This window comes from Gymnoscopelus microlampas (assembly GCF_963454915.1).
Source record: "Gymnoscopelus microlampas genome assembly, chromosome: 6".
Classification (NCBI taxonomy): Eukaryota; Metazoa; Chordata; class Actinopteri; order Myctophiformes; family Myctophidae; genus Gymnoscopelus; species Gymnoscopelus microlampas.
Window position 1 is genome coordinate 42303272 of NC_139943.1, and position 27021 is coordinate 42330292.

Consider the following 27021-nt stretch of genomic DNA (forward strand, 5'->3'; position numbering starts at 1 on the left):
TCGAGGCCCATCCTGATCTAGATCAAAAAGACATGGTTGCCACGATTACATCATACCGTCTTCCAACCACAGTGCATGTTGAACCGTTAAATTGAGCTCTGTTATGACAGTTAGGAGTTGAGGAAGTTCAGGGAAGTTATGCCAGTTCTGTTCAAACTTTCTGTGCCCAAGGCACACCAAAGGGAAAGTCAAAATCTCAAAGCACACCTACATTCAAATCCATGCCAAACAGCCTCTATAACACGTGTTATAACTCTTATATAATATACAATTAAAAAATATATATGTTTTTATTCTATTTAAATATATTTATTATGATATTTGTATAGTAATAGATTATATTAAATATATTCACTGTACATTTTTATTTCTTGATAGATTTCTTGTGAATACTGTATAGAGCCAGTATTTTATTTTACTTTGTTTTTTATTTATCTTGGTTCTTCCTGTACCTCTCCTGTGTTTCAGTCTTGCTGCAGTTATCTCTTAACCTATCTTATCTTATCTTATGTTTAGAATGTAATTGCTACCTACACAATATTGTCTTTTTATCTGCTATTTGTCTTTGCAGTGCATTACACAGTATATGTAGTATATAGTGTTCACCTATAATGACATACTTGTGCTTCAAGCTGCCTCACGCTAAAGAAACAGGAGATGGGCTCCTGACCTATGGGCCACATGGCTCGGCACAAAATCCCACGGCACACCTGGACTTATGAGTCTTACGACCACAGAGTTATGCCAGTTCAAACGTTATCTCTTAAGTGTAGTTCCCGTCTGTCCTCTGTTTTATTGCCCTTGAACGCCAAGACGTATCCTTATCCTTATCAAGAGTGTAAACGTGAGACTGTCTGTGTTTGGGTTTTCAAGGGAAACGAGAAGTGAAATCATGTCAGGTTATTAATGCATGCAGCAGACACGTTTCACTTACCCTGTAGTGAGGTGACACAGGTGGCGTTTCCGAGGGCAGAATGTGCAGCTCTGCGGTTGCAAAATGGGAGGGGAAAGGTAAAAAGAGAGAGATGATTAAATAGAAACTAACAAGTAGGTTTTAACATGTAAAAGTGCACATAGTAAGTGCACCTTTACTGTCACCTACAGTAGTAATTATTGTGTTAGAAAGCTATGTACTTGTATATCCTAAGATGCCTGTGTTGAATAGCACTGTATTATTGAATATGCTTTCTTGTTTTTTAGCTTGCAGGAACGGCTGTCCTAGCTATTGGCTTGTGGCTGAGATTTGATGCAAAGACAAAGGGCCTGTTTGAAGACGATAACTCTCCCTATGTGTTTTACACAGGTAAGCTGTTTAGCTTCAGAGTATATGATCATATTTGAATGAAGTCAACATTTGTCTTTGGGAAGGTTTTGGTTCACATGAGCCGAGTTTCATGCAAAACCCAAATGACGGTTGCAGATTATCTAACGCGTGTGTGTGTGTGTGTGTGTGTGTGTGTGTGTGTGTGTATGTGTGTGTGTGTGTGTGTGTGTGTGTGTGTGTGTGTGTGTGTGTGTGTGTGTGTGTGTGTGTGTGTGTGTGTGTGTGTGTGTGTGTGTGTGTGTGTGTGTGTGTGTGTGTGTGTGTGTGTGTGTGTGTGTGTGTAGGTGTGTATATGCTCATAGGGGCTGGATCATTGATGATGGTGGTAGGGTTCCTGGGATGTTGCGGTGCTATCCAGGAATCTCCATGTATGCTGGGACTGGTCAGTACAGGTCCTTTTTATTTGATCCTTTATATCATTTATTATTCACTCCTTTGACTGCTGATGTTTCCACATATAAACAACACGAGAATAATTTCCTGACATGATAGGATCCCGACATCCTACAAACGTATGTATAAGTCTTGCCAGTGGCCCTACTCAACAGCTCCAGTTAAGGCTTAATTTGTACTTTGTCACACAACCCATTGTTCAAGTGGCTGATCAAAATAAACAGAAACAAGACAGAGTCTAATAAACGGCATGTGGATCTTGACACTGTGACATCATATCACTGTGATGTCACATTGATTTACAGATATGGACAAGAAATTTGGCACTGACCAGCGGTTTATGAGATTATAGTCATGGACACAAACACAGACACATGCACTTAGTAAACAATGATAATAAGAGATGGCATATTTCTTATTTAGGACGAGGTTGGTTAGTTCATGATTTACACTTAAGTGGGATACTGAGGATACGATACTTACTTCATTGCATGAAGTACAATGAAGTAATGCAGTATTTTCAATTGAAAAAGTGTTTTTTTCATGACGTGGTACTGGAGTGTTAGGAGCATCTGTCTCACCTACCCCACCCCCCTCTCTCTCTCTAGCTCCCCCCCCCCCTTCCCTTCCTAATCCTCTTGTGCTAAATCTCCTAGGAGGAGGAGTCTACGTATTTAGGTGCAAGTCCAGTCAAAGGACAGCATGACATGCTGGGCAAATGCCCCCATACCCATGAAGACACACACACACACACACACACACACACACACACACACACACACACACACACACACACACACACAGACACTCACAGACACGCGCACAAACGCGCACTAACGCACGCATGCGCGCACACGCGCACACGCACACACACACACACACACACACACACACACACACACACACACACACACACACACACACACACACACACAGACACTCACAGACACGCGCACAAACGCGCACTAACGCACGCATGCGCGCACACGCGCGCACACACACACACACACACACACACACACACACACACACACACACACACACACACACACACACACACACGCGCGCGCACACACACACACACACAATCTCAGGTAATTTTGAGTGTCTCTCCCCTCTGTCCAGTTCTTCTTCTTCCTGCTCATCATATTTGCTGTCGAAGTTGCTGCTGGGATCTGGGGATTCTCCAACCAAAGCAAGGTGCCCGAATACATGTCCTTTACTGATCCTTGAACAATAAATATGAGCAAAGTTACAACTGTGTATCCATGCCAAAAGGTCATAGAGTATGCATGCACTATTATTGCTGATCTGTGAAACTCTGTAGGTTGTGGGCGACATAACAAGGTTCTACGAGACGACGCACAACGAATATGTGGAGGAACTAAAAAAGGACTCATCAACGGAGAAAGAGAGTCTCGAAAAGACACTGCGGGTGATCCAAGCCGGGGTGAGCCATCTTTGGTCTGAGCACCACCATTACTGGTGTAAAGTAACTAGATACATGTACTCAAGTACTGTACTTAAGTACAATTTTTAGGTATTTTTCTACTTTACTGTAGTATTTCAAATTTTCCATCCCACTACATCTCAGAGACAAATGAAAAAAATCTTATAAGTAACTAGTAACTAAAGTAGTGGAGTAAAAAGTACAATCTTTGTACTCCTCTACTTTAGTTACTAGTTGCTTTTAAGATTTTGAATATTATTACAAAACATCAACCACTTCAACACTATATATACTTTGGCTATTTGAAAATAGCCGATCTACAAACTCACAACGCATCGCGAAGCGGCACGTTGTGAGCTGATACTTCATAATCAGTACTTTCACTTTTGGTACTTTTGTACATTGTGGATTGATACTTTTACTTAAGTAAAATATGTCAGTACTTCATCCACCACTGCGCCTGTGTCACTCACAGAGACACGTCGGCATGAGGCACATTCATACGATGAAGTATAAAAATTAGGCTTTAGTCGTCCTCATTTTTGAACAATGACTCATCATTGACCCAAACACAGTTGAGTCAGCTCTGATGAAAGGTGATATGAAAAAAAAACAAGGAGGCACAAATGGCATTCCACAGCTTCCAAAGAAGGAAGTAGCTAATTAGTGGCTGACTGGAAAGACCAATTATTTTGCCCATTTTTAATCAGTTAATCTTTACGGAGGTCAGGCTGTGTAGTAGTTTAATTTTTTATTTTTTACTTATTTATAAAAAAAAACGAATTGCACCATCCATCTTCTATGTTTACATTACATTGATCTGTGTGTGTGTGTGTGTGTGTGTGCGCGCGCGCGTGCGTGTGTACAGCTGGACTGTTGTGGGACTGGAGCTGTCATAAATGAAGCCAAAGACACCTGTCCCCAAGGAGAACTGCTTGAGCAGCTCATCACTAAGGTATGATGACCAATCATGTCTTGTATGTTTTGGATGCACGCACATTCAAAGCATGCAGATAGCAAACACAATCCAATGCCACACTCACGTCACAGAAGTCCCTGCTTTTAGACAAAACTGCACCCAACCCCTCACAGGGTTACTATGGCAACACAGCCTTATTGAAATCAGCCAAAGACTTAATGCTCATAGGCAGTCTGTTCCGTGTACCATTAACGTACAGTGTGTTCAGTGTGGGCTGTAAAGGAGAGAATAAGAATGAGTGTCATTTGTCTGTTGCAGAGCTGTCCCGATGCCATCGATGAGGTGTTTGACTCCAAGCTCCACATCATCGCTGGGGTGGGCATCACCATTGGCGTGATCATGGTACGTCTTATTTAGTGCTAACTGTAACCCTGAGCATATTAGCTCTGTGAGATGGACACAGGCAGGAAGTCAGGCTAGTAGGTTAAAAAGAAAGACAAACATTTTTCGCTCTCCTTCTTCCTCTCTCTCCCAGATGTTCGGGATGATCTTCAGCATGCTCCTGTGCTGTGCCATCAGGAAGTCTCGGGAGGTGGTGTGAGGACGTCGACCCGCTGTCGCACACCTCTCGAGCCCGTTAATGTTGCATGATGTCATTTCTAGAGTCACGTGACTCTCCACTGCCAATAGAAACACCGCTGGTTCAGGAGGGGCAACCCAAGCGAGGCACTCCAGATATTCCTGATTTGTTATATCATGCAGACTTCCCGCGTTAGCATGTGGAGGCTAATGATTTATAGATCAGGTATAGCTGTGCAGACTGAAGCTCAAGCCTAACCCTTCCTGGACTAGATGCAATGTGGTTGATAGGCCCAACTATAGCACGGGCATCATCTGTACTTAAATGGAAATGTAACAGCAATGTAGAATTTGTGCTCATTTGATCTAAATTGGTGTTTGTGGACTCTTAATTATACAAACAAAGGATCACATTTGATGTTTTGATGCTTAAACACATTTCTACTGAAAACACACCGGGCCACCCACTGGCAAGGAGAACCATGGCTCAGAGAAGAACGGGAAAAAAGACAAGCAACCACTTCAGCAGAATACAGCAAACAGCCAATGAACTTTTATTGTTCTGTCTCTAATTATCAATTAAATCAATCCACATTGTCTGGTAGCCAATGAAATGTCAGGCCTGTGTGGTTAATTCAGTGTAGAATCTGTCTGGTTGAGCATAATGTGCACGTCTCTACACAACAGATTCTGTTCCTCTTCATTCTTCCTCCCTCACTTTACCCATGCTGAATACGCCTTCAAGTCTCAGACTCATTTTGTATGTCTTCTTTTTTGATCTGTATATTTCTATGCGTAGGATTTCTTTGTATATGCAGTTCGTTTGTTGAAATGGAATGATATAACCTGGTCTATTTAATCGACCGGATGGATTTATACTGTATGCACATGTCTGTTGCACAGAAACAAAGATGTAATGAAGAAAGCCAAATAAAACACAATGTAATAACTATGGTCTAGTCTGAAATACTGTAACCTCTGAATTGCATTATGAGTTGCGGTCATATGAGTATTCATGCTCAAGACTCCAAAACGAAATTAGTGTCCAGTTGGCGTTTTGCTGGATCAAGTAGGAGGCTGAAAACAACCTCCAGTTCCATTATACGCATGCAGTGGAAAATAACCTAACCTCTCCGGGTGATATCTGAACTAGCCACAATATTTCCTTCGTATCTCAATGATTTGCTATCATCATGTCTGACTCATCTAGAGTTGGATCCAAATCAACAGGAACAGGAATCAACACAATCAAGGATCATTATCTACACGCTAACCAGTCCCAGTACGTTTATGGAAAGTTACAGAGTACTTGAAATGAATTACAGAGCAATGATTGACTGTGTGCGTGTAAGTATGATCATGTGTATGAGTGTGTCAATAGAGAACTAGTGTTTATCTTTTGTGACGTTTGACTCACTCCAAAAAGTTCCAGCAAGGGGTTTTCTGATTGGCTGAGGACTCCTGTGATAGCGCTGATGTGAGGTTGAAAGCAGGAAGTTAACTGTGATTGGAGTGCCAACAGCTGGGAGTTGCCCACTCTGACTCCCTGCCCAATAACAGCGATAACACTGATTATAAAACAGTGTGTGTGTGTATACGTTTGGGTGGCTGCATGTGAAAACTTGTGTGTAGGCTGTTCATGTAACAGAGTGTGCATTGGCCAAAGGAAGAGGGCAGGAGAGCCGAGATAAGAGAAGGGAATGTTGATAAAAAAGGAACTGTGATGTGAACTGGAAGAGGAGACGAGCCAATGTAAGCAGCCTCTCACACAGGCACACAATGGCTCATACTGTAGTGTAGAACAACAGGGGACGACATCATTTGACAAATTTGACAAATTAACCTTTTGTCCTAGACAGACATCAAACACTTAGTGATTTATTGTTTTTCTCTAATATTGTTCTTGCCAAACCTTCCATGATTCAGGACAGGGTGGTACGCTTTAAGTGCCTATTAACTACGCAAAACAACAATGAAATGCCAAAACTATGTGTCATGTAATATGCTCTTCACTTTTTCTCTGGGGAAATACAAAGCCAAAGAAAATAATAGGGAAATTAATTGTGCTTGGACAAGTTTTACAGTGACTTGCATTCAAGATTAAATCAATCCCAAGGACTATCAGAATAATACTTGAATCAAGGCTTAATGTTTATGGTATTCCTGGCTAGACGTGATGACAATTCTGTCCTACTCTGTGTCCTCGTGGTGAGTGTGTGAGTGTCTGCGTGGCTTCCTGTGCAACGGTGTATGTGTGTGTAGAATGGCATCCACCCGCAGCAGACTTCTGACACACTGCACCACAGCCAGAATGAGTTGATATTTACAGGAGACCGACTCAAGGTCTGAGTCCAACACAGTGATTCCTGGACACATTTTTCTAGAAAAATCGGTGTTCATCTCACCCACCTCTACGGGCCCATTGCTTTTACTGTAACTCAGCATGGGGCTTATTTTGTAGCCATGTTTGTGCATGTGACTGAGTGTGTGGTAGTCTCTTCGTAAACAGTTTAGGACTTGGGTTTGAACTTGCAGGAAGCGTCGAGGACTGTGCGAGTGAATATGCCGGGGCACACACAGCAGAGCACCTCCCAGTAGCCTGCACATAGCGAGGACACCCGTCTCTGTGTGGGACCGGGCGTGTGGATCTGAGGTGCCGTGAATAGAGCCGTACTGTAGGAGGGCATGATGTAGCAGAAACTCAAACATTCCACCAACAGGTACGGCACAGCCCAGCCCCGATGCACACTTCCCAGAGGAAGATACGGCAGCAACTTTGTAGGCAGTTTTGTCTGTGTGTATCTCAGTGAGTGAGGTGCTCTCGACAGCTTTGCTTCCAGAACTTTGCATGGGCTCCAGGGTTGTGAGCAGCATGCGGAAGGCATCTCGAACTGCACACGTACACTGGTCTGTCTGGCCTTCCCCTGGACCACAGATCACCAGACTGTAGAGTTTGGCCTTGACCCCTCCCTCAGACTCGGGGAAGCCCACGTGGACATACCTGTTAAGGACAAAAAAGGACTTTAGAAAAACTATTCAGTGGCATGTCCAGACTTTTTTGAATGGGGTGGCTCAAGTAGGGCACTGACTTATGTAGGGGTGGCATGAACATAACATTAACATTTATTTTCACTTTAATTACTAACATTACAGTGTATTTCTTTCCTGTGTTAAAATTCAACTTAAAGATACATTAAATAAAGTCAGTCATCAATCATGGTTTAGGATAATGGGTGGCACCCTGAGTGACCAGTCAGATTTCAGGGGTGGCACATGCCACCTTAGGCCACCCACTGGACACGGCAGTGTAATTGTTCTTATGTAAATTCAGACAAGATAAGCCCAGCATCGATCATTAAAGACCTGTGACCAGTGAGTGTGTTTTTATGTGCGTTTTCAAACCTGTGAGCTCCTAGCAGTATAGGTTGGCAAAAGGCGAGGGTAGCGACATGCTCCTGTCCAATCACCCGGTGGTCTGAAACAGTCTCGGCCCCACTTAAGTAACAGAAGAGAGAAAGCTCGTCCTCGCCAACGCACTCCACCACGCATATGCCGACCCGTCGAGCCAAAGCAACCAACGCCTCAGACTGAGTCACGGCAGAAAGGAGCAGAGTAACACCCAAGTGTTGCAGCATTGCAATCACACGCTCTAGTGTCCTCTCTGTCCAAACTCTGTAGGTTAAAACACTGCTTCTCTTTTCTCTAGCCTCCATCTTCATTTCTCCGACCCCTCCTCCCCCCAGTTCTAGCACGGCTCCTCCAGCTAGCTTGCATGGCTCCAGAGGCCCACTGACCACGACAGCCTTCACCGGCTGGACGTCACTCTGTGGACACGGTGTGGAGAAGTCCCTGTGAATGACCAGGCCTTCGATCAAACGCGAACAACTAACAGGGAAGCCTGATACAGATGTATGCAATGCGGGGAACCTGTCATCTATGAAATGGAGCGATGAAGAAACCGTGTCGCTATGGCCATGGCACCAGTACGAGAGCAGTTCACAGGTGAGGCGGCTGATGAGGTCGTGGTGCGCTCGCCCAAGCCGAGTATAAAAGAATGCCGACAGCAGCCTGTGCACGGTGCGTGTGTCTGTTGCAGTCTGTGCTGAAATATGTGCGTCTACAGTTCCAACGTCCCACAAAATAGTCTCTCCATAGGGGACCACTCCCTCAGCGATTAAGCCCCCCAGTTCCTCCAATGTAAAGGCCAGCAGTCCCTCGGCCAAGCGTCTAGCAGTGGCAGCTTCCGCTGCTCTTCTGGAGGTATAGTTGCGAGATACATTAGGCTCCTTGCAAGCTGCTGTTTGAATCTCCCGTAACAATGAAGACAGCAACAGGACAAAAGTCTTGGATCCGTCCCCTGTGACGGCACTGTGCTTCCACACACACTCCACCACCATCCTATAATATAACACACACATTTTTTTTTTGGTAAAACTGATCAATCCTAACCCTTTGTTGGACATTGATCATAATAAAACCAGTAAAAGAATATTGTGATTGATTGTGTTAGAGATACAGGGGATTGGAAAGGAATTGGATATTATTACGGTACCTGGCCAGTGGGTGCTCCAGCTGTAGTGCTGTGAGGATGCGTGTCCCACTGCGACTGAGCATCACCTCTCCCGTATTGCGGGTGAACAGCACCTGACCCCCATCAGGACCGAAGCTGCGGCGAACCACCGCCTCCAGCACAGACACCGTCTCCAGGACATGTTTCAGGTGAACATGCTCCACCTGCTGCATTCTCGTACCCTGGTGGGACAGAAAGACTTAAGACTCATTCCCAACCAGGGAAGACAGAAGGGAAATACGGGTGTCAACATCACAAACACAAGTACGGAATATACTCAGTAACGAGGCATCAGCATCAAAAGGCACAATATTAGGTATGGTGAATCATTACCCTATAACGGCTGAGTGGCTGACATGTCTCTAAACATGGCTAAAATGTAGTGGTGGCTACAGATGGTAACAGGATATAGGTGGGTAACAAGATAGGTGGGCACCAAGGAAGAGTGGGCACCTCGTGTTAAATTAGCTATTTATTCCAAAATGTAAAAAAAGACATATGTTTTTAAGTAAAGTAAAGTATACATGATTAGAACTTGCTTACATTCGACAATTAAGGTCTAATATTTCTACAATGCTACAAATTGCTACAAAGCCTGTATATCCAGTCATTTTGGGGCATAAACAATAAGTTGAAGGATAAAATTAAGTCTGATAATGATATACCGTGCATGTTCACATCATGTATACTTTATATTACTTAAGACCATTTTTCAAATATTAAATTTCTCAACATTTTTCACAAAATAGCCAATTTTACATCGAGGTGCCCAGAATGAGTGGCCACCTATCCTGCTGTATCAGTGGCTATTGTCACGAATATAGCGTTAGAACCACCTACCTTTTTCACCACATGTTTCTGTCAGACTCCGTGATCGCAGATTGACACTGACAACCATCTGTTTGTAAGCCTTGATGACCGTCTTGATCCAAGGCTAAGAACTGGCTTTAATATAACTTCACAAGCAAACGTTAGCAAGCGAACTACAGTACAGTAAGCAAGTACTTAGACCAAGCCGTTTGGCAGTAGGATCATGGATCCGTTTTCCAGCAACCACAAAATCAGATCATTGAAGACGACAATTGCTTTCAAAACAACAGTGTTAGAAGTGATTACATGCTGTGTAGAGAGGTTTGCTTTGTTTTCCTCTGTATCCTAGAAACCAGTGTTGCCAGATTTTGAGAGAGAAATAAGCAACCAGGTCTAGGAAAACAAGCCCAAAAGAAGCACTTTGAACCTAAATCAGCTATTTGAAAATAGCAGATCTACAAGCTCACAAGGCATCACATTTTATTTTTAACACTATGGTCACATCGCGTTGAGAGCTTGTAGATCGGCTATTTAAAAAAAACTCTTGCAATAAAATGTGGAATATTTGGATTAAAAAAAAAAAAACATTCTAACAACTCAAATGTTCCCTGGCACATTTTCATATATTTGATACAATATTTGATAACCACTAGTTTAAATAATAGTATTTATAAAAAATAATATATTTGGAAGTAAGCCTAAATAAGCAAGTACACTTTGGATTTGGAAACAAGCCCAAAAAACCGCAACTACCAATATATTTACAAGCAACTTTACAGAAAAAGAAGGCCAAAGTCGCTTATAATAAGCCGAAATGGCAACGCTGGAAACAACACTTCTTCTGTGTGAAACGGACGAGAGGAATAATGTCCCCCTATCGAAGGTTGCCATCTAGTGTGTGGGATGGAGAATGGTTACAAAGCCAAGGTAAATACATTACAGAGTAAAGTAAAAAGCAGTGGTGTAATGTACTGTAAGTGCATTTACTCAAGTACTGTACTTAAGTAAAAAATACTTCTGGAGTATTTCCAATTTTTGTATTGATTGATTGAAAAATGTATTAGGCATAATAATGTAAAACAACACAGTTAGATTTATAATACTTTTGTCTAAAAGGTCCGACCAAAGAAGTCCTTGCGGACTTGTTTCCCTTGGGGTTCTTGAATTAATTTCATAGACATATAGCGCGTTCGAAAATACAGCACTGAGCGCACTGGCCAATACAAACTAATAGGCGAGTGTGCTCCGGTGCGTAATTTCCGAACGCACCCACTGTAGCAACCAAACATTTCAATTCAACATAAAAAATACAGTGAAAAAATACACTATGTGCAAAAAAAAGAAAAAAAGAAGCATGAACAATAAAAAAATATATACAAAAAAAGGGGAGGGAGGTCGTCTGTCTACCGGGAAAGTATAGCCATCAGTGACTATTGTGAAATCAACATTAGAACCAACCTACCTGAAAATGCTATTCTTTGATTGTATGCAGCAAACACTATTTTACAGATTTGTGGATTAAGTAGGCCCCGCCTAATTGAGTCAAGTAATTGATTAGTCAACAAATTCCTATGACTATTAGGCTAGTTGACTTAGAATGTCTTTAGTCGAGGATAGCTAGCTTTAGTCTTACCCAATACCCACACACCAACTTAAGCATCCACCAACTTTAAATAAGGACAAGGACAGTGGCTCAGTTTCACCGATTTATTTTGGCCAAACTTTGTCCTTTTTACATAGCTAATTGCTTATTCTTATGTTTTGTTTTTACACTTGAAGCTTAGATCAATAAGGAGGACCAACTATCTATCTGATGAATGAGCCACAAATGAAGCAGGGACAACATTTTGCTCCCTTTGAAGTCAGATGAAGGCTGTTTTGGAGGAAAATATACAAAAAGCCAAGGTTATGAACAGTTTGTAGGGGAACTGTTTATACTGTAAAAGTGCATACTGTACATGTGCAAACACATAATTCACCCATTAAATTAATGAAAAGCTTTGTGAAGTGAAACAAGCATAAAAGAAAAGCATGCCCCCAGACCCCAGAGATACTCTGTTCCACTCCTCTGGAGTTTTAACTTCCAAGCAAGGTTTAGCTCACAACCACAAAAAAAGAGTGTGTGTGTTGTGGCAAATTAGAGCCATCTTTTCACAAGAGCAGGAGAAGAGAACAGACAGACAGAACAGATATTATACAGGATTCTGGCGAACCAAGGACAAAATGTTGAGACTGCACATCACGCTTGTTCATCCAGTATCCCAGTAATGTTTTATGTGACAGAGTTTGAAACAGGTTTATTTGATTTAGTGTCTTTTATATGAATTCTCTTCACTGTCATTGTGCACACATTTATGTGAATTTGAGTACTATAAAACTATTTGAGAGGCATTACACTTCTGATTAACTAACTCATGTGAAACTGAAACTGCATATTTAAAAATGTATGGTAATATATTATAGTATTTGTTTTTGGTACACTCTATGCCCTAATATTAACTTTCATACTTACTCATTGGACAGGCTTTGGCAATTGGACTATGTTAGCAACCTAAATGTTTTATAGAGGCAACATAAAACACTCAATTAAGCCACAAATACTTATAAAGTTATTTAACCAACAATTCTTCAATTTATTTGTCTGTACTTGTACAATAACTCATCAATTAACTATAGGTGGCAGTCTACTTATGTTACATCAATACCACTGTACAGTGTACACTACTAGTGCACAAAGTCATTTGTAGTTTACAATTATTCATAACATGTCTATTTGGTTACGTGTCTCTCAGCAGGTCCATCTACTTTGATATCAGTTACAGCCATGCTAATCTGGGGCCAGAGAGATAGAAGGTTTCCATCACATCAATTACCACACGAGGGGAAGGTTGCACTCTGTTGCAGTGAGAACAAAATAGTATTCCATTTCATTTACAGGACTCAGTATTGGACATCAAAGAAATGATACATACATCCTTATACTGTAGACTGAATATTGCTACGGAAAAATATTAAAGAGTAGAATCAGAATCAGAATCAGGTTTATTGTCACATTACAGGTTTACAAGGTAAAAAAGTGGGTGAAATTTGTTTTTGTACATCATTCCCATTGCAACGTTAAATTCCGTAGAAAGAAGAGTAGGGAGAGAGAGAAGAAGAGGGGTAGGGGGGCAAGTGGGAAGGAGATCAAACAAGAGAACAATAGAAGCCAAAAAACAAGTTATCTACATATTTACAAAGTACCTGAGATAAGAGACAGACTAAGGTGCCTGAGCATAGCAGCAATGTATGTACTGTGCATGATATAGGCTACTTATAGACGTTAAGGTGCTTAGAGAAAAAAAAAAAGCGCAATAAAAAAGACCAACAAAAAAACAAAAGAAGTAGTAGGTGGAACAGTATAGTGGTTCATAAAGTTCTACCATACTATTCTAAAGGTCTATGAACCTTTAGAATGCACTATTGATCAAGTATTTCATGTTATGTAAAATGCCAAAAACATATAGAGATAATGATACATGAAGCTTTCTATGCTTTAATGCAGTCATGTCCCATCAAATACTTAATAGATTAATTCCCCTAGACAACTTCATTATGCAGAACCTTAGGCTTCATGTCCAAAATGTTAAGTATATACAGTATGTGTGTACGTGTGTGCATGCTAAGGAGTGTCTCTGTCTGTCTGTGTATCTCTCCCCCCCCTCTCTCTCTCTCTCTCTCTCTCTCTCTCTCTCTCTCTCTCTCTCTCTGTCTCTCTCCGTACAGTATCTGTTCATCTGTGGTATCTCAAGGTGAACTGGGCGGGGCCGTTCGGAACATGATCTCTGTGTTGCTGCAGATGCCACATCCTAACGTTCTAATTCAGGCAACATCATAGACAATATGAGACAAGACTGCTGCAGCAGCCAGATATACACACACACACACACACACACACACACACACACACACACACACACACACACACACACACACACACACACACACACACACACACACACACACGGTTGTCAAGTGGAAATGTAAATACCGCCTCCTGCTGAAGTCTCAGTATGCTAACGAGTCTTTAAAAAGCGTGTGTCACTACACTAATGAATATTCATCACTGGTCTGGTGAGGGTGACCTATGGGAGATGGATTAGAGGTCACCAGAGGTGGGGCATCGAACAGGCGGACAACTTAAGCCCTGGAGACCTGAGTCTGCAGAAAATAAAATTTGTTCACACGTACAGAGGAAGGCACCCGAGAGACATACACTGCCACACACACACACACACACACACACACACACACACACACACACACACACACACACACACACACACACACAGATGCTCGAAAAGTGTGATGATACCACCCATTCTGACCTCGACTTCCTTGGTTTCTAACGCAAACCCTCTCTCTCTCTCATCCTCCTGATCTATCACTCACCTGCATCTCTTCTTCATATCTGAGCATGGTGGGAGGTAAAAACAACAGGACAACGCACTGCCACTCCTCCCTAATCTCACCCTCATCCTCCGCCTCTCCTACCCTCTCTGCTCCTGTCATCTTCTCTCCTCCTACTCCTCCCCTCTAATTTCTCTCCAAGACGGCCAAGGGAGTACCTGTGAGCCTCAGCGGCAGCGTTGGGACCGGGGACTCGATACAGGTACGTCTCTGCTCTCACTCATCACTCGTTATAGTTTAGGCATCTCTCCCTCTGTGTGAAGTTCTTGATTATTATATCTCTCCCTCTGTGTGAGGTATTTTCCATGCAACTCTCTCCCTGATCTATGATCGGTGAATATATCAATTGCATGCTGACACCTGTACATCAGAAATTACGACTGATCTACGGGGGTCACTGTCTGTCAGTTGATAATAAAGCGTTTAAAGCCGGAGTAAAATGCTGGATTAACAACATGATAGGCACGGCTCCCGTATTTTGCTGTGACCTTGTGTCATTGAATGTTAATCAATCACCGTTAGGATGAGAGTTTCAGCTTTGTTGACCACAGAAGTTTAAAGATTATATGATGTGAATCATGTCGTTCATGGTGGTTGCACTTATTTAAGCAATGATAGGGCCATGACAAAGGAAGGTATCTCAAATGTTTATCTTTCTACATTCATTTGACTGCCACTTCATAAAAACAAGGAATTCCCCAAAAATATATTCATTATTAATATAAATAACTGACTAATTTGAAAAAAAAAGTAATTCAATAATATTTTCCATCCAATCAAGAGGGAAGTAAATGTGATGATGCTTGTATTTTTGCAATACAAAATAACAATATTTGTTTTAATGTATTATGAAAATATCTCTCTATATCAGAGAGTTAACAATAAAGTAAGATTTGAAACCGATTGGTTGCTTGTCCATATTTGACCTGACTTGCTTCTAATAAATAAATAATTACCCTCAAAATCACCCAGTTGCTGCAGTAATTAAGTACTTCAGAAGTCTTATATTTTGTGCCTTTGTACTTTCAGCAAAGCCCACTGTACCTCTGTAGATCCTTGGCAGACAGGGTTCCAGAAGGTCGATGTATGTTTGGGTCTGCGTGATGCATCTGCTGAGTCAGACACAAACTTAAACACCTGGGACGTGTTTGGAATAGATAAACAACATATCAAGACATTCTCGCAAGTCGCAACTGTGAAGCACTGACTTTGTTGATAAGTTTTGACTCCGAACAGGTTGGTGTCCGAGTCAAATTTGACCGTCACCGGCACACACTGTAACTTCATGACCGATGGGTTGCATGCCATGGAACGTGGATAAAAGTAGAGCACGTCCACGTGTGGTGATGGATGTGTTGTCCACCAGCCCCCCCCTCCCCACTCCCGATGTCATGTCCCCAGCTCTACTCATCCTCCACTCCCCTCTCTGTCAGCAGGTTTGGCAAAGGCAGTAGGGTTGTATATCCTGTGTTCAAGAGTTAGTGCCAGGCCAGCAGAAACAGGAGAGGCCATCTGACACTAACAGTCATACAATGTCCATAAGCACACAAATGCATAATACAAGAACATTAGTCTGTAGGCATTTATTAGAACTAATTAGAAGTAAATGAGTGTGTGTGTGTTGCTTTGTTGTGAATTTCAGCAGGAGATCCAGTGATAGTCCCATCTACTGAATGAATTATGTTTTGTCTCTCTTCTGTCACTCTTTTTCTCTCTTTCTTTCAAGTAGAAACTGTGGATCCATTGACGACCCCCGCTGCACCATGACAGGAAGTCGCCGAGCTGCCCCAGTTGTGCCAAGCACCCTAACTTCCCCCACCCACATGCCAAATGCCACGTCGACGCCAGAGCCCGGCCAGGAACACCATGACGGGCAAAATGTCAAGAAGTTCATGACTGAGCTGCGAGTCCTCAGTGGCAGTGAGTCAATAACCTGGCAGAGAGGAGTAACTGTGAAGGATGCGCAGGGCATCATGTGTTGTCTGACACCTGTTGTTTGCATCGGGTTTATATTGTCAATATTTGGTCAAAGTGCAGATGTGTTTAATACTGCTCTGCGTGTGATGCTTCATGTGTGTATGCAGTGCCATCGTGGGCTGTGGCTGCCTTGTGCATGGTGAGTCTGTGCTTGGTGCTGACGTGCACTGTGTGCGTATGGAAGAAGTGTTTCAAGAAGAAGGACAAGGACAAGGAGAAGGACAAGAAGAAAGGAAAAGAGAAGGGCAAGGGAGGGTTTGACACTGAAATGGATGGAGGTTTCATTGAGGTAGGCTACACGTACACACGCACGCGCACACAGACACACACAGACACGCTCACAGACACGCTCACAGACACACACATTCTTTATCTCCCGGCAGATGCATTGTCCTTGTAATGTATCATTGTCCTGTCACCCTGGACCCATAAAACTGTCTGTGTGTGTTAGGACTAATGCCCTGTTTGCACATCGCTCATGCTGTAGTCTACTGTAGGTGTAATGTGCACTACTCGTGCACCGTCTTCAAACAAGCAATTAACATCTCAACCCAATGATGCTTGTCTTATTATAGGCCACATTAAATGATGTGCCAGTGGTGTTAAATGACACAGAATGCCAGTGGCATTCTGTGGGTATCCAGGTTTTACATTCTGAACCAACACAGCGGCCACGGGGTGATTTCACAAATTAGTTCCACCCCTGTCTGTTTGAAGTTGTAATAATTTGCAAAATCTCACCTTGCATAGTGCTGGGCTCAGTGGGCTGGAATGTAAACCCTGAATACACTCATCCAAACTTAAAATAGCCAGGCTGCTGTGCACAAGTTGCGAGGCATACTGTGAGACATATTTATAGCTAGAAATAGTATATCTCTGTCTCTGTGTCTGTGTGTGTGTGTGTGTGTGTGTGTGTGTGTGTGTGTGTGTGTGTGTGTGTGTGTGTGTGTGTGTGTGTGTGTGTGTGTGTGTGTGTGTGTGTGTGTGTGTGTGTGTGTGTGTGTGTGTGTGTGTGTGTGTGTGTGTGTGTGTGTTATAGCCGGTGGAGGATGAGGATGATAAAGAAACGGGGCTGTCGGACAAAGATCCCAAGGAGGAAGAGAAGCTGGGCCGGCTACATTTCACATTAGACTACAATTTCACAGACAACACGGTGAGACACTGATATCCAGCATGATGCATTACTGTTCACGTGGACAGTTCAATATCATATCCCGACGTCCTACCTCTTCTCAGTTGGCCTAAAATGCCCCTGCTCTCCCTGGCTCTCATTTTGTGCCGTCCAACCCCAGCTGGTCGTAGGTATCGTGCAGGCCTCTGAGCTTCCAGCCATGGATGTAGGAGGCAGCTCTGACCCTTACGTTAAAGTCTACCTGATGCCCGACAAGAAGAAAAAGTTTGAGACCAAAGTCCACAGGAAGACCCTGGAGCCTACGTTCAATGAGACCTTCACTTTTAAGGTTGAAATCTAATTTCACAATTACGGTATCATATATTATCCTGGCTTTCAGTTCCTGTTAGCCTTGACACCCATGGTCATTGGGCAATATCTTGCGCATGTGTGCACGTGCGTGTGTGTGTGTGTGTGTGTGTGTGTGTGTGTGTGTGTGTGTGTGTGTGTGTGTGTGTGTGTGTGTGTGTGTGTTTGTGTGTACTTACAGGTACCATACACCGAGCTGGGTGGTAAAACTCTGGTGATGACCGTATATGACTTTGATCGTTTCTCCAAACACGATGCCATTGGTGACATAAAGATTCCCATGAGCAGCATGGACTTCAGCCAGTCAGTGGACCAGTGGAGGGACCTGCAGAAAGCAGAGAAGGAGGAGGTGAGATAGATAAGATTGAGGCATCAGAAAAGGGGTGGGGGGTGGGGGGATATTGATTCAACATCATGTCCAGAGTTCTGGGAAAAAAAGCCATTATCAGACTGTTTGCTTATCTGATGGGGGGGTGGTGAACAGGGGGTGTCCTTTCTTGTAATGTAGAACATGCAATAGTCAATATGGCAATATGGCTTCAAAGCTTTATAAAATGTGAAGCCCTATTTGAAAACCCAAGAGCTAACTGTAACAACAACTGTGTTTTTCCCCAGAGTGAGAGACTAGGTGACATCTGTTTATCCTTGAGGTATGTGCCTACAGCGGGGAAGCTGACGGTGGTGGTTCTGGAGGCTAAAAACCTCAAGAAGATGGATGTGGGAGGTTTGTCAGGTGAGCCAAGGAGAGTTGGAACTCTTGATTTATCATCATCTATCTATAAATCCAGGAATCTGTGTGTGTGTGTGTGTGTGTGTGTGTGTGTGTGTGTGTGTGTGTGTGTGTGTGTGTGTGTGTGTGTGTGTGTGTGTGGGTGGGTGGGTGGGTGCGTGCGTGCGTGCGTGCGTGCGTGCGTGCGTGCCCACTTTATGAGTTTGTGTTTGTAAGGGTCATGGTTAAGTCTGTGGGAGTTCTTATTCAAGGGAGACGATTACATGGAGACGCTTGATGTGTTCAGTCTCTGGGCCATATGACATAAATTGACCTCAGCATGTCAGAACATTGACATCATGCTTAGCAGTTCTTTTCATTGTGTTGTTAGTTTAGTCTTTAGTTTAATGTCCCATGTCATTGGTTGTATACGTGCTGCAGTTTATGAGTATCATAGATATCTTTATAGAGATACTGTATACCATGGAGGGAAATTAAGATGTTACAGCAACATTGAGGAAATAAAACAGAGCAGTGTCAGGCATAAGCAAATTTAAGCACGAGGCAGTAATGCTCTTTGGCACATCACGAGTGGATCAGTCAGAGTGGAGTTGATGAGAAGTGTTGTCCTATCTCCAGGGAGTTCAGCGTGATGCACACCAGGACAGAGCCAGCCTACTTGATCAGCTTGTGTAGTCTATTTTTAGACACATAACTGCATGTTTGATGTCACAACAGGAGTCAGGAAAAGTCCTTAGCAATGTCCTTCAGACTCCAGAGTCTCTATAAATACAGTTGACTCTGGTCTCTCTTAAATAGAGCATCTGTATTATGAACCAAGATTCAAGATTCAATTATGAATTACCATTTCAACAAAACATGGAATTTGTCTTGATGCATGCTCGGGGTGGAAGAACCAATACATTACAATTACTGTGCACATCAGAACATATGAAAATAAATTAAACACAAGTGTCTGGTGCATTAAAAATAACGCTAGGGGACACAGTTAAGTTATATTAATGGCCTGAACTGATTATGAGTTATGGGCCCTCACTACCTTTGGACATCTGCGGTTACAGACATGGGCAGTTCTGTTCTGGCCTTAATACTTTGTAACCTTTTTGGGGGACAAAAAGTGCATTGTGCGGATGAGAGGTCCCTGATTATTTTTTAGACCCAACCACTTCTCTTCACATGCTATCCTTCTTTGCACTTTCTAGTTGGAATTGTATACAAACTACTCAGTAGCCCAGACTGTTATCAATCTGTATGCAGACATATACTAAATATAGTATATGTCCAGAGACAATCTCAATGTCTCCCCCCCCCCTGTTATCTTTGTTGTTTTGCACTTGTTTTTACATTTAGGGTTTTCTTTTTTAACCATTATGTTGATAGAGGGAATGGACGTGCATAACTATAGTCCCGGGTTTCCAGAAGGTGGCATACGTGTGTCCTGTTCCGGTTCATTTTCCTATTGCTTCCACTGAGTGGCTCAGCAGAAGATTTGAACTGGAAACACGTGAAGGTGTCATAGTCATACAGTATGTTTCCTGTTCAAACCTGCCAATCAAATGAAGCTACAGGAAAATGACCCGGAACAGGAAACCTGGGATTACAGTTATGCACAGAGTCTATCTCGCACTGAGAAAAAACCCTAATACTGTATAATGAAAAATGGAATGTGCAATTTAAACCTCACCTACTGGTATTTGCCTCTACAAGAATGTCAACATTAGATACAGTTGTCTCTAAGTGGCCACAAGGCCTGGTACTCTCTGTTACAAATTGGCTGCAGCTCCATTAAATCGAGTTGCTGTGGTGTTTTATAAATATATTCCAAATACAGTGGAATGACTACTTGTATTGTTATTTTTTTATATTTGTTTTGTATTGTGTAGGAATAAGAGCAGTTGATGGATTTTTAACAGTGGAGTAGTATGTGTGTGTTAACTGGCAGGTTGTTTGTGCCACATTTCTACATTCTATGACTTCTAACGGTCTGCTCTCTCTGTCAGACCCATATGTGAAGATCCACTTGATGCAGAATGGGAAAAGACTCAAGAAGAAGAAAACAACAATAAAGAAGCATACTCTTAACCCTTATTTCAATGAGTCATTCAGCTTTGAAATAACATTTGAACAGTTAGAGGTACTACGCACACACTTCACATCTCTCTCTCTCACACACACACACACACACACACACACACACACACACACACACACACACACACACACACACACACACACACACACACACACACCAGAATGTGATCTAACATTCGTCTACATGTGTATTTTAATTTCTCAGAAGGTGCAGGTAGCGGTGACCGTGCTGGACTATGACAAGATCGGGAAGAACGACGCGATCGGGAAAGTATTGTTGGGCAGCACCAGTACTGGGACCGAGCAACGCCATTGGGCCGACATGTTGGCCAACCCGCGGCGACCAATCGCTCAGTGGCACGCCCTGAAGCCAGAGGACGAAGTCAATGCCCTCATCGCCAAGAAATGAGACATGGTGACCTTGGTGGGCAAAGCTAGGTCACTGTTTGCTGCTCAAACCTCAACTGGTAACTGATAGGCCTTTGTGTTCCTACCTCGCCACAATCTCTGACACGATACTTTTAAGCTTACCATCAAGTAAACAAGTCTACCAGACGATACCAAACCAAAACCAATGCGTTGATGTTAACATCATCACTGCTATGATCCTTTTATGCTTTCTCTCTTCGTCCTGCCACCTCATCTTTCTTCTTGTATCTTAATCTGCTGTGAAGAGTTTTAAATATATATATATGTATGTACCATTACGGACAACACAATTAAACGTATTGACTTTTTAAAAATCCATGGCTATGTTTTCAATGCCTCATTCATTCTACACAGTTCAGCGACACTAGACACACTTGATATAAATGAGAGATTCCTCCAGGGGGAGACAACCCAAAGCCTTCTAAAATGGAACCCAGCATGCCACTTTACTTAATCTAAATCGTAAATCAGTACTATCTTGTGACTCTTGTCCCTTGGCTCAATTGATGTCAGATGATGCCAGAAGTCAACTTGCTATTGTCTTTAGTTGATTAAAGATTGTATAAGATTGTTTCTTTTGATTTGAATATCTACACAAAATATGCTCTTCCATGGAATATTGTAAGCTTGTAGATCTGCTGTTTTCACTATATTTGAAATAGGGCTTAAGCGGTTAATTCATAATGTGAAAGTCATACGTAATCAAAAATACTAATACTCAAGTGAAGTACAGACACTTAAAAAATGACTTACGTATGTACAGTACTCAAGTAACATACTTTGTTACTGTCCACTACTGGGCATGACACACCATTAGCTTCAGGCAGGGGTCATAAATGTGTACACGGATAAATGTGTCCGTGGCTAGACTTGGCCTTGTCTGTGGCACATTTTTTGTTTTTTGTTTATTTACATTATTTTGATCATAAGACTCAATTACTGAATGTCTCAGTCTCCAGGTTTTCCTCATAATATGCATGTCACTTATTTACTATGACAGTATGTATGACACAGGTTTGTGTGTTTCTGGTAATATAATTTTCCACACATTTTTATGTCCATGGCAAAGATAGGATTTTGACAAAAATGTCCACCACAAGCATGACGATGACCCCTGCCTTCAGGACATGATCCACCACTACACCCCTTCCTCCACACTTAAATCAGCTAACAGGATCTGTCCCTCCTTTCACTACCCTGGCCAACAGTGTCTTTACAGACTCTTCTCACTCCCCTCCTGGCTACCAAGATGTGGAATGACTCCCTCTGCATGATTGAAGTCAACTGAGGTCACCAGAAGTCAACTTGCTATTGTCTTTAGTTAATTAAAGATTGTATAGTTTTTCTTATGATTTGAATATCTACACAAAATATGCTCTTCCATGGAATATCTTCCTTTGAAGATGAAAAAGAACAACATAGCCTATGTCAGATGTAATATCCAAATTACGTTACATTATTAGGTGAACTGTCTCTTTATTATTGCAATGTAAAGATAGATTGAAGAACTCACACATACACACACACAAGCACACAGCTAGGAAAATATATATTCATTACACCTCAATAGTCCCCATTCTCTCATTTTGCTATATATTTTATCCAAGCAAGCACACAATTTCCCCACAATAACGTTTTATAATTGTTTCAATGTTTGTTGTAGTTTATTTAGTTTTACATTTAAAAAACTAAAACTAAAATAAATTAAATTATACTGCAGCCACCTCCTCTGTCCTCACTACGTGCTACTGTGTACTATTAAAGTAGACAAAGACAAGCGTACAATTGTCATTGACTGACACACAAACTGTATAATAAAGTACTGTAGCAACACATGCATATAAATATTCATCAGCAGACTGAACAGTCACAGAGCACCACAATATTTTGCCTAAGTCATACGTGGAACGTAATAACATGGTCATTAAATTGTTCACAACAAGTAGAAAATGTGTTGCAGAATTATTAGTACTAGTATTAACATACTGTAATTTTTAGTTACATACTTAATACTATAACGAAGAGTAAGAGCTCAAAACGGGTCTAACATTACTGTTATGATCACTAAGCCAAACCTCACTTGCAACCCCCTTCTGTCTCCGTCTGCTCTGCTGGTATGGAACCTGGCTGCAATGCATTGCATCTTTTCACTCAATGACACACTGATGCATGTAGAATACGGTAAAAGGTCTTCAACCTTCCAAAATATTCATGTCTCCCCTCTTTTTCTATGTTCCCTTCACTGGCTTCTGCATGGTTGCTGCCCATATTCAATTCAAAACAAAACACTGGTGATGACCTATAAGGCAATCAAGGGCATTGGTAGTGGTGGACACAAGTACTCAACCCCACTAGTACTTGAGTCAAAGTTTTGACTCCTGGTCAATTATTACTCAACTACAAGTGAAAGTTGCTCTGTCAAATTTGTACTTCAGTTAAAGTACTGGAGTACGGTAGCCTACTTGCTTTTAAAGTATTCAAAATGACAAACTACAAAGTACATTTTTTTTAATATCAATGCATTGCTGTATTTAAATTTGCACAAAACAAAACAAATAAATCCCAAAACAATTCAATAATAGTGTTTTCACTATATTTGAAATCGGGCTTAAGCGGTTAATTCATGATGTGAAGTCAAGTAAACAAAAATACTAAAACTCAAGTACAGAGTACAAATACTTTAAAAATCGAGTTAAGTACAGTACTCAAGTAACATACTTTGTTACTGTCCACTATTGGGCATGACACACCATTACCTCCAGGACATGATCCACAACTACACCCCTTCCTCCCACTTAAATCAGCTAACAGGATCTGTCCCTCCTTTCACTACTACTCTATACCTGTACCCTGGCCAACAGTGTCTTTATAGACTCTTCTCCCCCCTGGCTATCAAGCTGTGGAATGACCTCCCTCCCTCGGCATGATTGAAGATTCACTCACTCCCCTTTTTACACCGCCGTCTGAAAACTCTCTCCAGACTCCTCTTCACCTCCTCCTAGCACACCTTCTGTCAGTCTTACTATAAAGATGTTGTTGTTCATGTACTGTATGTTATTTACATAGACCATTACTGTATGCTTGACCACAAGTATGTTATTTGGATAGCATGTAAACATGCAAGGTTTGATGTTAAACTTTATGGCACTTGTTTTCTTTGCACAATTTACTTGACCATTTACCCTTTCTCTTTGTTGGGACCTAGCTTACATTTTGTAAGTTGCTCTGGATAAGAGTGTCTGTTCAATGCCTAAAGTGTAAATTGTAAAATGTGCCCCAAACAATAATACAGCCTATCTCAAAATGTAAAACTTCCACTTTTGTTGTCTCACCTGTATGGTCCTGCTGCATCACCTGTATCCACTGTATATATGGTACCTGTTTGCACTTCTTTTCCCTAAAAAGAGACAATAAGTTTGATAGAAAAGCTATATAACTCAATCACTTATTTTATTATTATTATTATTAATTTTATTCCTATGAGACTCATTATTTAACTGTGTTTATTACAGAGCACACACACACACACACACACACACACACACACACACACACACACACACACACACACACACACACACACACACACACACACACACACACACACACACACACACACATATATATATATACATATAATATGACATTTCACAGTAGAAAATATACACAAATATTTTATAGCACATTTTCTGGGAATGAGGCTAGACCGTTCAGGTTATTGATTGGCTATTGCAGAAGATAATGGACATCACTGATTGGGTCTACTGTTGCTGTCAGTCAAACACACCTGTTTTTCTTCCAGGCCTAACTGAGGACAGAGAAGATGCTAGCTATCATTTTCAGCCATGTTTTAAAATTATTGGTAGGGATAGTGTTTGACATAATGTGTGCCTAACACTAACCCTACTGTAACCTACAAGAAGTAAACCCGTTTTGAACTAACTGGTTTCTAATTTAAAAGGGTACTTCTAATCTATAGGCTATTTAGCTGTGCTTCCTTAAGTTCCTTGCTGTCAAATATATATATATATTTTTTCTTTAACTGATAAGAAGCTTTATTGGCACATCTTTCAGAGACCCCCTAGGGGTCCTGGGGGGGGGGACGGACATAGCATCACAATCATTTTAACCACTTTATCCATGTATAGCTCGGCTATTCAAAAATAGCAGATCTACAAGCTCACAGCATGTCACTTCGTGCCACGCTGCAAGCTTGTACACCTGCTATTTTAGAATTATTTTGAAAAATACCGGAAATGTAGAACATTTTGAATAATTTGGATTAAAAATAACATAAATCTCCATATTTCGGCCAAATACATATAAACTTGGGGGTCTTTGACTTGAAAGAGTTGAGAACCACTGGGCTAAACATCCATACACCTGTACAGTGAGTGAGAGCCGCCCTTGTTCTCCCTCCGCCTTCTATTTTTTTTCCCCCACCTGCCATGAGTCTTTCGGGGTCATGTGGTCAGAAATGCACGCACGAAAATCTTCCGCTGTGGAATGACAGAGTACACAGTGTGGACAGACTGGACACCGTCAGAGCAGGACTGAAACTTTTTGACTGTCGCCGATCAGCCTGATGTCCCCGTGTGAAGATGTTAGACTAGTCAGAGTGACAGAAAGCAGCGACACCCGAGCCTATCTGCTGCCTGCACAGGTGTTCCACTACTAGAGAGAGACCTCCGAACAGGTACTGTACCTGTCTCTGTCCCACCTAAAGATCGGTTATCTAGTCCTCTAGTCCTTCACTCCAACACAGGGACCACTGTGACTGACATGCACCGTTGACGTGTTTCGCTGCGACGATCGTTGGGGACTCTGAGATGAACGTAAAGTGGATCGTGGAACGGTTTCTTCTCGTATCGTTTTCGATCTCCCAGTTGATGATAAATGAGGGTGAGTGTGTTTGATTATCTCTCTCTGACAGGTGCGCGCTTGCGATAGGCAGTGGTGGGAGAAGTAGGCTACTCACGTTTGTTACTTAAGTTAAGTGTCAGTAGAAATACTCTGTTGCAAGTAAAAGTCCGGAATTCACCTGAATTCAACCTGAGTAAAAGTACAAAAGTATTGGTATCAAAATGTACTTTATGTGCCAAAAGTTGTACTCATTATGCAGAAGGTCCCATTTCACAAGCTCACAATGCATCATGTGGTGACTGAGGCATTGTGAGCTCGTAAATCGGCTATTTAACTAGTAACTAAAAGTTTTCAAATAATCATGGAGTAATTGGAAATTGGAAATACTTAGTTACTTTACACCACTGGAGGTCAGCAGGCTATTTTGTTATAAAAAACAACAACATAGGCCTGCATTCAAACATCGTTCAGTATTATTGCCTAAAGCGCATGACTCATTTTGTGTAGCCTATTTGCCTATCTCCATCTGTAGCATGATCATGTCAAGTGATGGACTGGAAGTAGCATATTGCTCTCCCATAATTCTTTTTGTTATGTCTTTATCTTCAGGAGCTCATAGCCAGCTTTCAGAGACACAGGGAAGACTACACAGGTAATCATGAAGGAGCCACTCTCAAATAATAGTGATCAAATCATTGTTTGGCTATTTATCAAAATGATTTGCTGTGATGAATTATGCACTTGTAGCATAGACTGATGTAACTCAGCATCCCTGAACTTAATTGCACTTTCGGCTTGCTTCCGTTGGTACTGCGTGCGTGTGTGTGTGTGTGTGTGTGTGTGTGTGTGTGTGTGTGTGTGTGTGTGTGTGTGTGTGCGCGCGCGTGCTCGCTCGTGCGCGCACGCACGCACGCACACATACAGGTGTGCACCTGTGCGACCAGTATGTGTCTGTGT

At 41.9% G+C, this 27021-nt stretch overlaps 4 protein-coding genes across 5 annotated transcripts in view; 3 read left to right on the top strand and 1 right to left on the bottom strand.

Annotated features, from left to right (window-relative positions):
• Positions 1-5615, top strand: part of cd9a (CD9 molecule a) — a 9915-nt gene extending 4300 nt beyond the window's left edge. For both annotated transcript variants that reach the window (XM_084060683.1, XM_084060684.1), the window contains exons 2-8: positions 1201-1303; positions 1609-1706; positions 2843-2917; positions 3045-3167; positions 4036-4122; positions 4405-4488; positions 4622-5615. In XM_084060683.1, the coding sequence (XP_083916809.1) occupies positions 1201-1303; positions 1609-1706; positions 2843-2917; positions 3045-3167; positions 4036-4122; positions 4405-4488; positions 4622-4687 (636 nt within the window). In that variant the 3' untranslated portion in view covers positions 4688-5615. The remainder of the gene's footprint in view (positions 1-1200; positions 1304-1608; positions 1707-2842; positions 2918-3044; positions 3168-4035; positions 4123-4404; positions 4489-4621) is intronic.
• A 1132-nt stretch (positions 5616-6747) lies between these two features.
• bbs10 (Bardet-Biedl syndrome 10) lies at positions 6748-9408 on the bottom strand (the record flags this gene model as incomplete). Its single annotated transcript, XM_084060663.1, has 3 exons — positions 6748-7666; positions 8068-9063; positions 9218-9408. 3 exons carry the CDS (start codon positions 9406-9408, stop codon positions 6856-6858), a joined length of 1998 nt encoding a protein of 665 aa, XP_083916789.1. The 3' UTR covers positions 6748-6855.
• Positions 9409-14501: 5093 nt separating this feature from the next.
• Positions 14502-21181, top strand: LOC311046996 (synaptotagmin-A-like; the record flags this gene model as incomplete). Its single annotated transcript, XM_084059580.1, has 11 exons — positions 14502-14511; positions 14637-14696; positions 15861-15930; positions 16221-16414; positions 16579-16760; positions 17511-17624; positions 17764-17931; positions 18133-18300; positions 18567-18684; positions 20682-20815; positions 20978-21181. The coding sequence occupies 11 exons, from the start codon at positions 14502-14504 to the stop codon at positions 21179-21181; spliced, it is 1422 nt and encodes a 473-aa protein (XP_083915706.1).
• A 4847-nt stretch (positions 21182-26028) lies between these two features.
• Positions 26029-27021, top strand: part of otogl (otogelin-like) — a gene marked incomplete at its 3' end in the record, with an annotated part of 63177 nt that continues 62184 nt past the window's right edge. The window contains exons 1-2 of the mRNA XM_084059581.1: positions 26029-26103; positions 26674-26716. Coding sequence (XP_083915707.1) covers positions 26031-26103; positions 26674-26716 — 116 coding nt within the window. The 5' untranslated portion in view covers positions 26029-26030. The remainder of the gene's footprint in view (positions 26104-26673; positions 26717-27021) is intronic.